Source organism: Lissotriton helveticus, chromosome 3_1 (assembly GCF_964261635.1).
Source record: "Lissotriton helveticus chromosome 3_1, aLisHel1.1, whole genome shotgun sequence".
NCBI classification, from domain to species: domain Eukaryota; kingdom Metazoa; phylum Chordata; class Amphibia; order Caudata; family Salamandridae; genus Lissotriton; species Lissotriton helveticus.
The window spans coordinates 1,947,969,334-1,947,986,202 of NC_136061.1; the positions used below are offsets into that span (position 1 = coordinate 1,947,969,334).

The 16,869-nt window shown below is 43.1% G+C and overlaps 1 protein-coding gene across 2 annotated transcripts in view; it reads right to left on the reverse strand.

Annotated features, from left to right (window-relative positions):
• Positions 1–16,869, reverse strand: part of DIS3L (DIS3 like exosome 3'-5' exoribonuclease) — a 294,015-nt gene that overhangs the window by 225,525 nt on the left and 51,621 nt on the right. For both annotated transcript variants that reach the window (XM_078683028.1, XM_078683029.1), the window contains exons 3-5: positions 2,964–3,092; positions 2,292–2,427; positions 788–964 (exon numbers count right to left, since the gene is read on the reverse strand). In XM_078683028.1, the coding sequence (XP_078539154.1) occupies positions 788–964; positions 2,292–2,427; positions 2,964–3,092 (442 nt within the window). The remainder of the gene's footprint in view (positions 1–787; positions 965–2,291; positions 2,428–2,963; positions 3,093–16,869) is intronic.

Below are 16,869 nucleotides of genomic sequence, written 5' to 3' on the forward strand. Positions count from 1 at the left end.
AAAAGTCACGTGGAATCTGTGGAAACATTTTGCTTGCATCTTCTATGTTTCCTACAAATATATACAACCAGTCTGCATTGTTAATGGCTACATATTCTTTACGTTATGCAGATTACATGGAGAAGAAATTTAGACCCATGTAATTTAGAGGAATGGATGGAAAGGTTCTGATGGCTTACTGGGGAAAGCCAATCTGAGTGAAGTGGAAAACATTCAGCCATTCTATAGTACCTGCTCCAAACAGCCCATTTTACAAGGACTAAGCCGCAACCATGGCTTTACCGATGCACGAACCCATCTTATAAACATGTAAGACAGGCATTTGAAGAACTTTCCACTCTCTTTGGATTCCTCTACCTTGAACCTTTGCGCCAGATCTGATGCTTTTTCCAGTCAGCTAGTCTGACCAAGAGTGTATCCTTAATTCTTGGGCATGTTCTCATAGGTTGCGATAACTGCAGTGAATTTCATTTATGAAAAATGTGACTTCTCTGAAATAATCAGCCCCTCTCTTTTTTAACTGGTGATTCACATTTTCCACTCCTGTATATTTGATGTGAATTGTGTAATTTATTTCCAAGCTGGTGTGCGGAAACCATCTACTCCCCTTAGAATGCATATCTGGGTGGAAATTGTTTGGCAGAAGATTCAGAACTGTTGGAGACATCACACTTTTTTTATTGAACTTGGTCCATCATTGCTGTTGTCCTTTTCTAATATCTGCACCTGAGAGTTCATGCATGCTTAGTCAGATTTTTCTACCCTCTGCTGATTTTTCATAACTCACCTGTATATATCTCCCAGACTTGATGCCAGCCTCCAGCACCTGCAAGGGAAGATGCTCGGAATATTCTTTCCCATGGTTGTCCTGGGTCTCGCATCCTCGTTCTTGCTTTGCCTGCCTGATGGAATCGTAAAGTTCTTGAGCAGACACCACATCTGGTAGGAAATTCTCCAAATAACTCTGGCGGTAATAACAAAAACACAGTTTATTCAGTCTAGGTATGAGACCATTATTCCTGCAGAGGCCTTAAACTAACAAACTGAATATGATACACTCTAAAGGTGCCTGTGCTTTAATGTTTGAGTTATAGGATAATGGGCCCATCCCTTTGAGATACTTTATAGGGAACTCTTTCATTTCGGAGTGTCCAATCGGTTGGGGTGGGAGAGGGGTGCTTTGAAACCTTGTTGCTTTAATCGCTATGGCAAAAACCTCAGTGCACGTATTCACAGTCGGTTCTTCGTTAAAGGTCATATAAAAAAAATAGTTGTTTTGGGTATCTGCACAGTGAGTACCAAATACAATAAGCACCATCCTAGATAACCAGTGTTGGAAATGACCATCTTTAGCATGGTGTATCCCCAGATATTTTTCTTGACTGTTTTTGCAGGTTGATAACCAGTGGTAACAGGCCTGTACTCCCCCTTTCAACATGATGAAATTGGCATATCCCTATTTGACATATTTAACTTACCTCTAAGTCCCTAGTGTATGGTGCCCGTAGTGTACAGAGGGCCTATAAGTTCAATCTCACCAGTAGGTTGCAGCACTAATTTTGCCACCCATTGCAATGACAATGCAACCATTACTTCAGGCCTGCCTCAAGTAGTCTGGCTATGCAGGTTTAAACTACAAATTCGCCCCATCAAAACTACCACTTTTGACAGGCCTAAAGGTCTCCTTCTAAATATTTATAAGTCGCCCTTAAGCAAGCTTACCTCTTATTCAGGTGTTAACTCGAAACGGAGGCTTACATGCAGAATTTCATCAAATTCTATGTCACGTCAGTAATTATCAGACATAGTGCCCTGTAGATTGTGGAGGATTAGACCCACCCAAATTGACCTTGGATACATTTCCTGCATGTATTGTTTACCGCACCTGGTAGTTACACAGAGGAAAAAAACTCTGCTAGGTTCATAATTTTACCCCAAAATTGAAATTGGGGTCTAAGTAGGATATACAGAGCTACAACATGCAGGGAGGAGAGAAATGACAAGGGCCTAAAACACCGTACCTGTCAGTAATTTCTATGCATTGGTGTACGTGGAATGAAAAATGCTTTTTGTTTTAGGCATAGCAGGACTCAGTGAGACCAACATGTCACAGCCTCATCAAACTATGCCTACCAAGATTTTCATCCAAGTCAAATACTAGAATATCCATAAACATACAACAGAGGATTACTCCCTTTCCCCATAATCCTTTTTACACACTCAACTTCTATCTGGTGCAATCACACGCAAGATGCTGGTTAACTTTTTACTCGTTGAGTCTAATGTCTTACTTTGAACAAAACGACAAATACGCCTCCTGTTTCACTCCCGTACTGCTGGATGGCCTCCTCATCTTCAGTTACCATGACAATCGGTACCTGCTCCAAACAGTGATGGTAGTACCATGCTGATGCATTGTAGATGCACCTGCAACAGCAGCAGATTGAATTTAGAGATGAACCAAAACAAAACACTATCTTCCCAATATACTAATGGTCAAGCAAACAGTCACAAAGATAGAAAGAGCAATATACCATTTCATCTCTATCCTCTAACACCTAAACATAGAATAGTCATTTACCTATTAAACTAGATTTTCTTCCTTCCCTCCACACCTCCTCCCTAAACAGGACTGAAAATAATTATTCTCGCAATAAAACACAGAACAGTTTAGTTTTGGAGAGCAGAAAAATGCCCACATAATATACAGAGGCTGTGGATAACATTTGTACACAATTTGCATTTTTGTACACAAAACCCCACTCGACTAAATTGGTGGTTTGGGGATTAACACAAGTAAAGACAATATCCAAGGATAACATGCCTTTTCGAAATTTAGGGCACTATTTCAACTAAAAAAGTATAATGTTTAAGGACAAAACACAACAGATGCAGTACTTGGCTTAGCTCACTGAGACTTTCACAGAAGGTCTAAGCAATTAACTAGAGAAGATCCTACATACCTGGTCTGCCATTTTTCTGTAGGTTCATCTTTCTCTCTGGGGAGGTAAGAGTACCTCTGAAATTCATTGGCGAACAGAATGCAGTCATGCCGGGGATCCCGCAGCAGGTTTCGCAGTTTGTTGTACTGTCTGTACGAAAGTGGACGAAGAGATAAAATATGTACAGCAGTGATTCCTCCTAAACACGCACCCAGTCACAACTACTCTTCCACCACATTAATGAATCATCCTTCATATAGAGGAGGGAGCAGTGGCAGTTTTACATAACACAAAGTATATTTAGATTTGGAAATCTAGGTTTATTTGCAGTCTTTTCCAAAATTACCCAGTATCCATCAAGCCCATCGCACTGCCTCCAAGTTCCCCCATCGTCGGACACTTTCCTTTCATCCAATTGTTCACTGTTGGAAGGCTACTCGAGTTCCACTAAACTATATGGCTCTCTCCACAGTTAGGATAAACCACAACTTAACCTTGAACTACAGGAAAACATTGTACCTCCGAACCTTGCTATGGTTTAGAAGGGAATCTATAATGTAAGGTCGAAAGTGCTGTGTCTCTAAGGCAACCTGCTCTTTATTATATTATGGCTGACCAGGTTTATTTTCTTATGCAGGAGACCAGTTCCACAAGTCTCCTGACAAGTGATCTATACAACTTGATATCTAATTAGATAAGTGAGTTACTGGCCTTTGTAACCACCACGCCCCTCCCTGCCCCTACCCCCTCCCCCACCTCCATGGCAAATATGAAATCTGTATATGTCATTATTGGGCATCTCGGACTGTATATGGTGTGCATGACACTTTTTGGATACGAGGTGGGTTAACCAAGTTGGGGGTCGCATCTGGGAGTATGCAACCCCTAAGTTTGTAGGGGCTTTATTGGGTTGAGTAGTGTTTGCTTTTTCCCTGCCTCACCCCCATTCTGATGCTCCACTGATTCCCGATCTCTGTTCTGTAAAATCCATTGCCATTTCTAGGCTCTGTCCTACATCTTTCAATGGAGATGATTACTTGTGCTTGCTGGACCAAGGATTGCAACAACGAGAAGTCCCACCTAGTATCTGCTATGTGGCAGCGTATGAGTAAAGAGACCTTGTGTCTCAGAGTTTATAATAATTATCACAGGAACCATTAAGTCATACTAGAGGCAGTACAATACAATATCAGTACATACACATATATATTTCGTGAGGGGAGTTCTATGTCAAACAAATATGACCAAATGTGAGTTTTTTGTAAAAATTGTGTTGCTTTTATTTATTAAAAACATAAGAGGGATAACCTCAATTAGAGAAAAAAAATACAATATACACTGTTACAGAATGAGTAAAAACATGTTAAAATTTCATAATAACATCATAGAAAAACCAAAAAAAGTCGACGCGGCGTTTCGGTGCTTGCATGAAGATATGACACCTTCTTCAGGACGGTTAATCTATTGGAAAATATTTATACACATTTAATACATAGACTCCTCTTAGACCTCACATAATTACAAAATACATCAATACTTAGATATAGTGCAACTAGTACATTATCTGCTAATTCCAAAAGGTATACTCATCTTTACTCTCTACAGACAACACTCAAATTTAGAGTTCTGTAAATGATATCGACTACACATTTTAATGCTTTTCTGTGATGTGTAAGTATCAATCCATTCTTCAAGTACCAATGCATGGAACAGGAGTGGGCTATTGACATACCTTGTTAAAAAACAAATGTTGTTCAAGTAAGAGATCACTCCGTTTGGTTTCAGGGAAAGTGCTCTTATGGCTTCCACTTTATATGAATAAAAATGGCACCTAGATTGAGACAATATGTACAGTTTCCCAGTGAGATTACCTGAACAGAAATACACGCCTAATATTAAGCTCCGGTGCATACACACACTTATAGATCAGTGTGATGCCTCATTAAAAACAGTTAGGGGTAATCCTTATAATCCGCTAACGAAATGTTAAAATAAGCTGACAAAATGACTACAAGACACAGAGAGGGAGCTAACCCGAATGTCTTCTTTTGCCACATTTCCCCCTCTGGACAGAATACTGCTAATTATAAAAGACAATTCCAGGCGGAAAAGTAAAAGGATACAATACTACTTGCCGACCCTCTGAAGATAGAAGTCCCCATGATTTAAATACGGTGACTAATGAGGTAAAAATCTTTATAAAAATAACTTTTGGTATTCATGGAGACAACCGATGTTAAAGTTTCTTGAATAAAGGCGTGTATTTCTGTTCAGGTAATCTCACTGGGAAACTTTTTAATCAATAAGAAAAAGATACGGTGGCCATTCTCCATACAGCTTCATCACAATCCCTGATTTTTAACAACAGGTATGAGATAGTATTATTGAAAGACAAAACTATACGTGAGCACTATCACTTTGGAGGATGTGGCAAAGATTATTAAGTGTACATATTGTCTCAATCTAGGTGCCATTTTTATTCATATAAAGTGGAAGCCATAAGAGCACTTTCCCTGAAACCAAACGGAGTGATCTCTTACTTGAACAACATTTGTTTTTTAACAAGGTATGTCAATAGCCCACTCCTGTTCCATGCATTGGTACTTGAAGAATGGATTGATACTTACACATCACAGAAAAGCATTAAAATGTGTAGTCGATATCATTTACAGAACTCTAAATTTGAGTGTTGTCTGTAGAGAGTAAAGATGAATATACCTTTTGGAATTAGCAGATAATGTACTAGTTGCACTATATCTAAGTATTGATGTATTTTGTAATTATGTGAGGTCTAAGAGGAGTCTATGTATTAAATGTGTATAAATATTTTTCCAATAGATTAACCGTCCTGAAGAAGGTGTCATATCTTCATGCAAGAACCGAAACGGCGCGTCGACTTTTTTTGGTTTTTCTATGATGTTATTATGAAATTTTAACATGTTTTTACTCATTCTGTAACAGTGTATATTGTATTTTTTTTTCTCTAATTGAGGTTATCCCTCTTATGTTTTTAATAAATAAAAGCAACACAATTTTTACAAAAAACTGACATTTGGTCATATTTGTTTGACATAGAACTCCCCTCACGAAATATATATGTGTATGTACTGATATTGTATTGTACTGCCTCTAGTATGACTTAATGGTTCCTGTGATAATTATTATAAACTCTGAGACACAAGGTCTCTTTACTCATACGCTGCCACATAGCAGATACTAGGTGGGACTTCTCGTTGTTGCAATCCTGTAAAACCCCATCCCAGATAGGATTAAGGGGGAACTCCCTGTTTTGTTTTTGATACTTGCTGGACCAAGACCATAGGTCGGCTTGAAGAGTGGTAAGGACAATAACCCAAGGACTGAGGAAAGACTCTGCTACTATAACCTGAAAGAAGAGAGAGAGGAGCTAGACAGCCAAGCATGTAGAGAATCTGCTTTGTATATTCCAGAAACTAAGCTGAGTGACCCTGATCTCTGTTGTGAAGAGTCTGAGAACCAGGTCTGCTAAGACAGGAGGTTAGTGGCCGCTTCCCAGGCCAACTTCTGGGTGCCTACCTTTTGGTATTTGTACCCAAAAGCTGCTGTGACGGACCACGACTTCCTGAATTATGTCTGCGTTCAGCACTGCATGTAAGTGTTACTGAGCTTAACCGCTGCTCGGTGCAAAAGAACCACGAGCTTGCACATCCACATGATACATGAGCAGTCTGCTACAAACATGTGTGACTTGACATGGTGGTCTGTTAGTGGTCAATATTTTGCACTTAGCATGAGGGCCTTTGAGCATTGATCCATTGCAGCCACTTGACCTTTATTCCACAAATACATTTTTGGGATTACATCATGCGATAAATATGTTTATTGCTCTAATTTCCGTGCGTTACGAGCATTTATTGGGATTTGACCACAGGAGTACCTTTTGTCTTCTCCTGAATGTTGACAAAGTCATTTATAACATCATCCGTAGGAACCACTGCTATACTGCTATTTATGTACCAAGGTTCAGAGGAATACAAGGTTATTCCATATTTGACACTGTATTGATAAAGAAGTTTCAATAAAAAGGGTCAACTTCTAGTCCGAAAAAAACATTTCTAAGCTGCATGGTTCTACAAGGATCGACCTTCACATTCTCGTTTAACATCTATGTTTCCTCAGAAGATGATTTTCTGAAATAGCAAGGTGTTACATTTCCAATGTATGTTGACGTTATCCAGCTCGGATTCGGCATGAGGTAGGGGTGGAGGCCAAGAGGAAGGAAGTAAATACACCTCAAGCGACACAGCCTTCTCCAATTTGTTACAGTTCGTCAGATAAGACCGATGTCCTTGACTGTGAGTTTATTTCTAAGCAGATGGTTTCTAGGCTGCATATAAGGGGAGGGTTTTCCATTATGGTGGTGCTCCGTAAGTGAGGCAGGCTCTGCAACCTTCCATGAATGTTAACTGTCTCGTTGATTATCCTTGTAAAGTACTCTGTTGGGAGTGTTAACTGTAATCTCCAACAAATCAAGAGTCAGCAAATGTATTTGGTTATTCTTTTCGGAGCATAAACAGGTCACTGAATAGTAGACAGATCTCGTACTCTTTACAGGCTAATGTGTGTACACAACAAAAACACTACGGTAGGGTAGGACCCGGGGGAATAGTTAAAGACCAGTCTCTGGGACAGTCCCCACAGATACAAAACAACAGAAGAGTACCAGAGGGTCTGGAAAAAAGGTAGATTTACAGTGTGCGGAAAACAGGCAAACAACAAAAGACCCCTAAGCTGACCTATAAAGCATAGTATTCAATGACAACCCGATAGATGGTCAGAGATACCCATCAGTCACCACTCGGAACCGCCCATCATCATTTGGGATTTTTCAAAACCATCTATACAGATATGTTTTCTTCAGACAGAAAGAGACTAAGATGTAAAAAATATCTTCCACTGAACAAACGATAGTATGGTATACCACTCCTCGAGACTGGTGAGTGGTCAAGTGTGGTGTGACTGGGGGAGTGCAGTGCAGAAAAAACTTTTGTGTGAAAAAATGAAAATAAGAAGGAGTGTTTAAAATTGGATGAGGGAGCATAGAACAATCTTTATTCGGATGATGCTCACTCTGCCAATATTAAAAATTGTTAAGACAGTTTGAGAAATACACTGTCTAGAAGTGGAACCAGGTCGACATGTTTCAGCAATGAGTGGACATAGTTGTCCTTGCTTTCTTCAGGACCTTACAACAAATAAACGCTACTGCATATGTAAAAGAAATAATAAGTGACAACTAAGACACAAATTTCATAGACAAGTACACAGATCACCTGCAGTCTCCAGGTGAAACGTCTTGTCTTTTGCTTACAGCTTATGTCGTTCACTGAAAAGGTCAGAACAAAAAAGGGTCAAATGTCAGACAGACTGACTACACACACAAAAACTACACATAAAAGCTAGGCCTAATAAATGTAGGCCTTAGGCTGAGTTGGTTTGCCATATCAGGATATATCAATTATATGCCAAATATATGAAAGTGCATCTTACCATAGCTTGTAAGAAGTGAAGACCTCACCCCACCTGGCAGTAGCTCAGGAGTAGAGTGAAGCACCGCTCTATAAAACACGTAAAAAACGTAAACATGTTTTTCTAAAGTGTACATTAACCCACATAATAAAAGCCTTCAATTGACTGAGTACGTACAGGGAAATTAAAAATACGGGATATGAAGGATCGTACAACCCAACTATGCATCGGTATTGTAAACCTCTCGAAGAAGGGTACAAGTTTAGCGTTACAGAGTTACCCCTGGATGTGTGGTCCGTGTCTCAATTGCAAAATGCACACTGGTAGTTAGCCCGTGTATCAATAGCACTCTACACACTAGTAGTTAGCCTGAGAACTATCACTTAACGTCTTATTTGCTGCCGTATGTAATCGTAGCAATCTTACCTAACCCTCGGTACTACGTGGCCGGCGTCTGAACCGACTGGGGAGGCACCGGAGGGTCGGTTCGTATCTCGTTAAAAGGTGAATCCTGATTGGGAAAAGGAATCACGTGACAGGCTCATGGCGCTCTGTTATTGGCTCGTTGCCGAGCGAGGGTGTTACAACGCTGGTCATTGGTGGTGGTGCGTTACCTTGGTAACCGAAGATTGTATACATATTACCTAGCCGATCGCTTCGGATTTATCACGCCCGCTTCTAAGGCTGTAAAGCATACGGAATGATCGCAGGCTAGAGCACCTTTAAACATTGGATCGTGTCACTCCAATGCTCCTCCTAGCCACAATAACGGGAGCGAGGTAAACCCACAAATGTAAAAGCCGCATCATCGCAAAAAGCGGATCGGCAGGGTGTGATCAGATACAGCCGTATCCGGTATAGAGTAATAAGTAGTGTTTATATAAAATACATCTGAATAGTTGTATTGTCCTCTCAAAACCATCAATGAGGGGTTGGATAACAAGTGATATTATTGATAGGGCTGTAGAGTTGTATAACCCTTTCAAAACCTTTCAAAAAGGGTAGGATAGCAGATGATGTTAATGACCGGGCTGGTGTTGGGAGTGAAATAGTAGTTGTTAGTCTGCTTACAGAGTAGACCATGGAATTTCGTCGTTGAGCCCATTGCGATGAGTGTCAAGCTTTAGGACCCATTTCTGTTCCTTCAAAAGGAGAAATTTCGCTACATCCGCAGTGTGGGAAGGAATGAAGGGTTGTTCTAGCACTGTCCATTGGAATGAAGTAGAGGGATGATTAGCTTCTAGGAAGTGTATAGTGAGTTTAGTTGCCTGCCTTTTGCACCGGATGGTACTCTTGTGTTCAGATATCCCGATGCGTATTTTGCGTGTGGTCATCCCCACATACTTGTATCCACATGGGCACGTGATGAGATAGACTAGTCGTTCACTATTACAGTTAGTGAATTTGATTTGTTTCCAAGGCCTCGATGTCCCGATATCGACCTCAGTCGTTTTTCTAGTTTGTGGGCATGCATGACATGCACCACAAGGGTGATGTCCTGTGACAGGAGGGAGGTCCCATAGCGACCCCAGAGCCCTAGGTTGTTCTTCAAGGGGTCTTGTGTGCACCAACCTATCTCTCAAGTTTGGACCTCTCTTGAATGAAAACAATGGATGTTGGAGGGTCAGATGTCCAGAGTTGAGGATTGGCCAGTGTTTTCTGACCGATTTCTGGATTTTGTTGGAGAGGGTCCCAAGCGTCTGTACAAATGTGAGTCTCTCCATTGGAGCTTTAGGTGTAGATGGTTCCAGTAAAGCGGAACGATTGTTATTCATGGCCCGTTTCATTGATTGTCGTACCAGTTTAGGTGGATACTTGTGTGTAATAAGCTGATTACACAGAGTACTAGAATGTTCTTTATAGGCTGCAGTAGTGGAACAGTTCCTTTGAACCCGCAAAAATTGTCCGAAGGGGAGATTCTCCCTTAAGGATCTGGGGTGGTGACTGTCAAACAACAGGAGTGAGTTCCTTGAGGTCGGTTTTCTATATAGTTCGGATTGTAGGCCATCAGGTTTGGCCACAATTAACAAATCAAGGAAAGCAAGGTTGTGGCCCCCTATCTCGATGGTGAATTTGAGAAAGGAATTCCTGGTATTCAGCCATTCAAGGAACTCAAGACAGCTCTCACTTGTGCCTCGCCAAATCACCAGCACATCATCAATGTACCTTTTCCAGGTTTTCAAATTATCGATGTAGGGATTGTTGTCACTGAAGATATGTTGCTGCTCAAAGGAATGAACATATAGATTCGCTAGACTGGGGGCGTAAACGCTCCCCATACTAGTGTCAGACACCTGCAAATAAATGTCATCCTGGAATCTAAAGAAATTCTGCTTCATGGCCAAGGTGGCACAAGCCATGATGAAATGGACCGGTGTTATGCTGTCCAGATCCTTGGAGTCCAACAAAGAATGGATAACTTCTAAGGTCTCGTCCTGAGGGATGGAGGTATAGAGCGCCTCGACATCGAAAGAGATTAGGAGGTCCGTGGTTATATCGAATTCAATGTCGGGCAACAGACGTAACACGTCCGTGGTGTCCTTAAGGTACGTGGGCATTTCTTGTACCATGGGTCGCAAACAATGGTCCACGAACGTAGACCGTGGTTCTAAAGCCGACCCTATGCCAGAGATAATTGGACGGCCGGGAGGTGGCCTCTGTTTTTTATGGACCTTGGGCAAGGCATAAAAATAGGGCATCTTCGGGTGTTCGGTGTATAGGAAGGCGGCTTCAGCTTGAGTAATCCAGCCCTCCGATGAAGCCTCTTCAATCATCGTCCGGATCGTCCGTTTTAATTCTTCAGTCGGGTCTTGTTCAAGGAGACGGTACGCATTCCTGTTGTTAAGCTGTCGCAAACATTCAGAGCGATAGACATCAGTGTCAAGTAGAACAATAGATCCGCCCTTATCAGCCGGTTTGATGGTGAGTTATTTGTTAGCTGTTAAGGATTTGAGTGCCAGATGTTCTGCTTTGGGTAGGTTGTAAAAAACCTTATTGTTTTCGAAGAACAGACTCTCTACTTCTTTTTCAATCGCCTGTTCAAAGGCTAGAACCTGTGGTGGCATCAAATGGGTGGGTGGCGTGAAAGTGGACTTGCACTTCAACCCAGTGTTGGTGTCTCTATCATCTTGTGGTGGTGTTTCCTTGTCCGCGAAGAAGAAGTGCAGTCTGATCTTCCTGAGGAAATTCGCAAGCTCGAGACGAGTCTCGAAATGGTCATTCCGATGGGTGGGGACGAAACAGAGACCCTTATTAAGGACCTTGTCCTCTATTGGAGTCAGGACGTGTCTGCTTAAATTGATTACTATTCCGGACCCACACTGCTCTGCGCTGGTTCCTTGGTCTTGGCAGAGTTGCTCCTCAAATTCCTCGTCCCCGTCGAGGTGGACGGAGGGCTGTAGAGGACCTGGAGTTGAGTCTGTCCTTCTTCTCCCTCGGGACCTGCCCCGGCCAAATCCTAAAAAAGGCTGGCCCGGAAAGTTGCCTTGAACTCCTGGTTGAAAATTGGCTTGGAAGTTGGGCATGCATGGGCCCATAGATTGTTGAAAAAGGCCTGGTTGCTGGGGAGGAAAGAAGGGGGGTACTCCTCCAAATTGCCACGGATTTGGTGGCCACCATTGTTGTTGTTGGTTTTGTTGGTTTCCTATCCAACCATTCCTCTGATTCCTTTTTCCACGCCCTCGCCCTCGTGTGTTCAGGTTACTGCTACCAGTGTCACTGCCGGAGGTGTTATCATCAGAACTTGATGTTCCGTATGTGGAGCCTGTCTTGCCGCTGTTAGTATTAAAGTCAGGAGGGACGTAGGAATCACTGGAATAAGGATATACCTTTTCGAATTTGAATTTATCCAGGTCTTTTCTGAATTTTTCTATTTTTACAGACAGTGTGTACTCCTTGTATTCCCTATTGTTTTTGTTGGTGTCATCCAGATTTTTTTGGAAGGCTTTGGAAGAGAGGGTGGTTCTAATTTTGGACTGCGTGACCTGTATTTCGATAAGTTTAGTATCTGCTATACGTTTAGCGGTCTGGATAATTAAGATCAACCAGTCTCTGGTACACCGCCATGCAATCATTGCCCAGTTCTTCAGAAATTCTTTATCTGTGAGGAACAATCATGGGGCATTCGTCACTATAAGGCCAGTAGGACCGCAATCGTTGCGTAAATACTGAGCCATTATTGTGCCGTGTAGTGCTGTTCGGGTCTGTGATTTTTTTTAAGGCCCAATAGTTTACCCCATTCGTCCTCATTAATGGAGATAATAGTAGGTGTAGTTTCAACCAGATCAGGATGTTCTGCGAGTGCTGCTAGTAAATCATCAGTGAAAGATAGTCCATGATTCTCAGCCATGGTTCAGGTGAAAAAGGAAAGGGGAAATAAAATGAAGGTGTAGTACACAAAGGTAAAAGAGCAGAGGGCTTAACCACCATTAGTGGCAAACCGCGTACACAATATAGTAGTGTCGCATATACACAGGGTCCGCAGCCGAGCGACTGCACAAGAGACAACAAAAACACTACGGTAGGGTAGGACCCGGGGGAATAGTTAAAGACCAGTCACTGGGACAGTCCCCACAGATACAAAACAACAGAAGAGTACCTGAGGGTCTGGAAAAAAGGTAGATTTACAGTGTGCGGAAAACACCCTAAGCTGACCTATAAAGCATAGTATTCAATGACAACCCGATAGATGGTCAGAGATACCCATCAGTCACCACTCTGAACCGCCCTTCATCGTTTGGGATTTTTCAAAACCATCTATACACATATGTTTTCTTCAGACAGAAAGAGACTAAGATGTAAAAAATCTCTTCCACTGAACAAACGATAGTATGGTATACCACTCCTCGAGACTGGTGAGTGGTCAAGTGTGGTGTGACTGGGGGAGTGCAGTGCAGAAAAAACTTTTATGTGAAAAAATGAAAATAAGAAGGAGTGTTTAAAATTGGATGAGGGAGCATAGAACAATCTTTATTCGGATGATGCACTGCACTCCCCCAGTCACACCACACTTGACCACTCACCAGTCTCGAGGAGTGGTATACCATACTATCGTTTGTTCAGTGGAAGAGATTTTTTACATCTTAGTCTCTTTCTGTCTGAAGAAAACATATCTGTATAGATGGTTTTGAAAAATCCCAAATGATGAAGGGCGGTTCCGAGTGGTGACTGATGGGTATCTCTGACCATCTATCGGGCTGTCATTGAATACTATGCTTTATAGGTCAGCTTAGGGGTCTTTTGTTGTTTGCTTGTTTTCCGCACACTGTAAATGTACCTTTTTTCCAGACCCTCTGGTACTCTTCTGTTGTAATGTGTGTACACATCATGGTCTTCACAATTTGGTGTTTTTTATCTCTTCGTATCCATCCGGGGTATCTGTTATGGGGGTCAGCTTCTGATTTAACTACTCTCACTCAAATTACTTATCCATCTCCCTGCACTCTGGACAAATCAGTCTGCTTCTAGCCCCATCCACTATGTTTACTAAACTCTAGTCCTTATCGGATATTTTGCACCCAACTTGATGTTACATAGTACTTCATGTATCCAGTCCTTGTATGTCTCGATTTGATTGTTTCACTGTACCCCTGGTATTTGCCTCTGTCAATTTTTTGTGCATGCAGTAGAACAAACATCATGATTTCTGGACACGAGTAGCACTACTACCACATGCAGTGTGTATGTGCTCTGGAAGCAATCCCCAACCTGTACATAGTGTATAGTACATTATTGTATGTATTTCTTGTACAGAACAGCATTCACTATTTCCATTGCCTCTTGGCCTTGTTTGTTATCAGGTATGCAGGCTGCTGGCTGCTGGTTATGCTTTATTCCAAGGGAGAGTTACTGCAGGAAATGGGGGTGGGGTGTTTTGCTATTATCCACTAAAGCCTTGAGAGAGTGATGGATAGAGTTTAGTGTTTTGGTTACTATGTGCATGTGAAGGACTACCAGTCTGCGTTTATAAAACGTGTTCACTATCCGATTGTATGTGCTGTGTCTAAACCAGTGTTGATGTGCCCGCTTTGCTTAAGATGTGTGTTTTTCTATCTTCATTTCTGTGGAATTTTAATAACATGATTTATATACTGCTTCATGCCACAATCCTACCATTTCTAACTTCTATAAAATAACAGATGTCACTATTACCCAATGTAATACTACTCCGAAGGACAGAAGTGCCTGTCTGCCTTGGAAGGTACTTGGGATTCGAAATTATAATATTCTGATTTCTACACGTCAGTGGTAAGCGTTAACATGCATAAATAACATCTTGCTAGCTGGGGAAAGAAGGGACATAGAACCGGTAAGTAAGATGGCCGCCCTCGAGTGAGGCTCCTGCTGCACTGAATTATCATCTTAGAGACGATTGCTGCCTAAAATAACTCCCTAGCTAAGCCTGAAGTGCTCCGCTGCTGAGCCAAAGCAGCGGGACTGCCTAGATACTGGTGGTAAGGAGATACCAGCAGCAGAGAGGCCTTGCAAGATGGTTGCCTGCCTATGATTTCCTGAGAAAGGCAAGGAGGTGCTGTACCTGTGGGACCCGCCGCTGGAGGTGGAATGCACCCGGTGTCCATTGGGACCCACCTGGCCCAGCCTGCCACCGTGCCAAGTGGTTCTGGGGCCACAATGGCTGCCGGAGCAACGACTCCGCAAACGATTGGGAGGTGAGGCCTGGAGACGTTTGGAGCGGAGCTGCGCAAGGACCGGGCCGTGCTGCCCCCACTGGGGGGCCTGAGTGCGTTGGCCGTAGACACTTCATACGCTGCTGTTGACGGCAGAGTGCAACTACTGCTGCGCCTCATTGCATTGGGATGCTCCCGGGGGCAGGCGTCGGGCTGCTGTGGTTGCTGCACGGCTGCGGGCACCACCTGCCTACCCTATTCCAGATCCATAGGAAATGAGAGCTGCATTCCCGGCGTCATCTTGGGTGAGTCTGTAACAGGGGATATTGGAGCCGCCATTCAGTTCTGCCTGCAACGGGGGGTAGCATTAGAGTTGTTACTAAAATAGTGATGCGAGACGCCCCCCAAGAAGTCCCTACAAGATTTGTGAACTGCGTAGATCTATCTACCCTGTCGCCCTGTACCCTCCTCCTGCCTCGTAGCCCCCCTACCTCTCCAGCCTGGGTTCGCTGGGGCTGGATCCTCTGTTGCTGCTGGGACAAAAAGGTGGCAATGGGCAGGATGGAGGGCAAACAGGCTAAACTGCTTTTTGAACCCTGAAAGTCTGCACGTGCCCCAGACAGAGATATAGGAAACAAGCACGGCAGAGGGACACCAATCAACATTGCAGCCAGAAGACACAGATATGCGGTCCCTGTTACTTATCAGGCTACAAAGCCTCACGTCTATTGAGGTCAACATGGACTCCATGAGCATGCGAATGGACTTCATCATGCAATGCCTAGCGAAACTTAATGGGTGTATCAGTGAGACAGAGCATAGAATTCACACCTGGCGGATGAGTCCTCAATAAAGGGGGGAGTGAATGCAAAGCATGGAACGCCTTATGAAAGTTATTTCGGCAAAAAATGAGGATTTGGAGGCGCGTTCGCGCAGGAACAACATCCGCATCCTTGGAGTTCCCGAATCTACAGCTACCGGGCGCATGGAAGACTACGTGTAGAGCATGCTGGTGGAACTGTTTGAGGCCTCATCCCTTTACAAACAACAGGTAGTGGAGAGAGCACATCGCTCACTGACTGCTAGACTTTCTCCGAGATCCAGTCTTAGACTCATTATCGCTCGCCTCTTCAATTATCGGGGCCGCCACACCGTCCTGCGTCTGGCAAGAGAAAAGCTCAATCTAGTCTATGAAGGTAACTCCAAATCTATATACCCTTCCTTTACAATGGTGATACAGGAGGCCCGTAAGAAATATGTCCCAGTGAAACGCAAGCTGCAGCAGGCTAACATTCCCTATGCCATGTTGTATCCGGCTAGGTTCTGTATATCCTTACAAGAAAAGCAGCACATCTTCAATACTCTCCAACAAGCCCAGGACTTTTTGAAGAGAGCGACCTGCCACATTTACCCGGCCAAGGAAGCCGAAAACTGCTCCAGATCCGCATACCCACTTTCTGAAATTGGATTGGTCGTGGATTAACATTCCTCCTGAGTTTATGACCTCGCCTCCTTATTCATCATCATGAGCCTGCAACCGGAGGGAGGACCTCTGCTTGAACTGAACCACGCTCCAAAACTTCCTCTCCTCCCCTCTTACTTCCCTCTTCATGTCGGATAGTGGTCCCAGCCGATGACTCTCAGCAAAGTAGCACACCTACCAGTCCCTCCACACCTTGGTGGGGTCTGAACAAACTCTGGATTCCATCTTGTTCCCAGGCACACTCGTTAACTCGAGGAGAACAGCCAGGAGCTCAGGTGTACAACCCCAGTGGGAATTCCCTGGACAATGA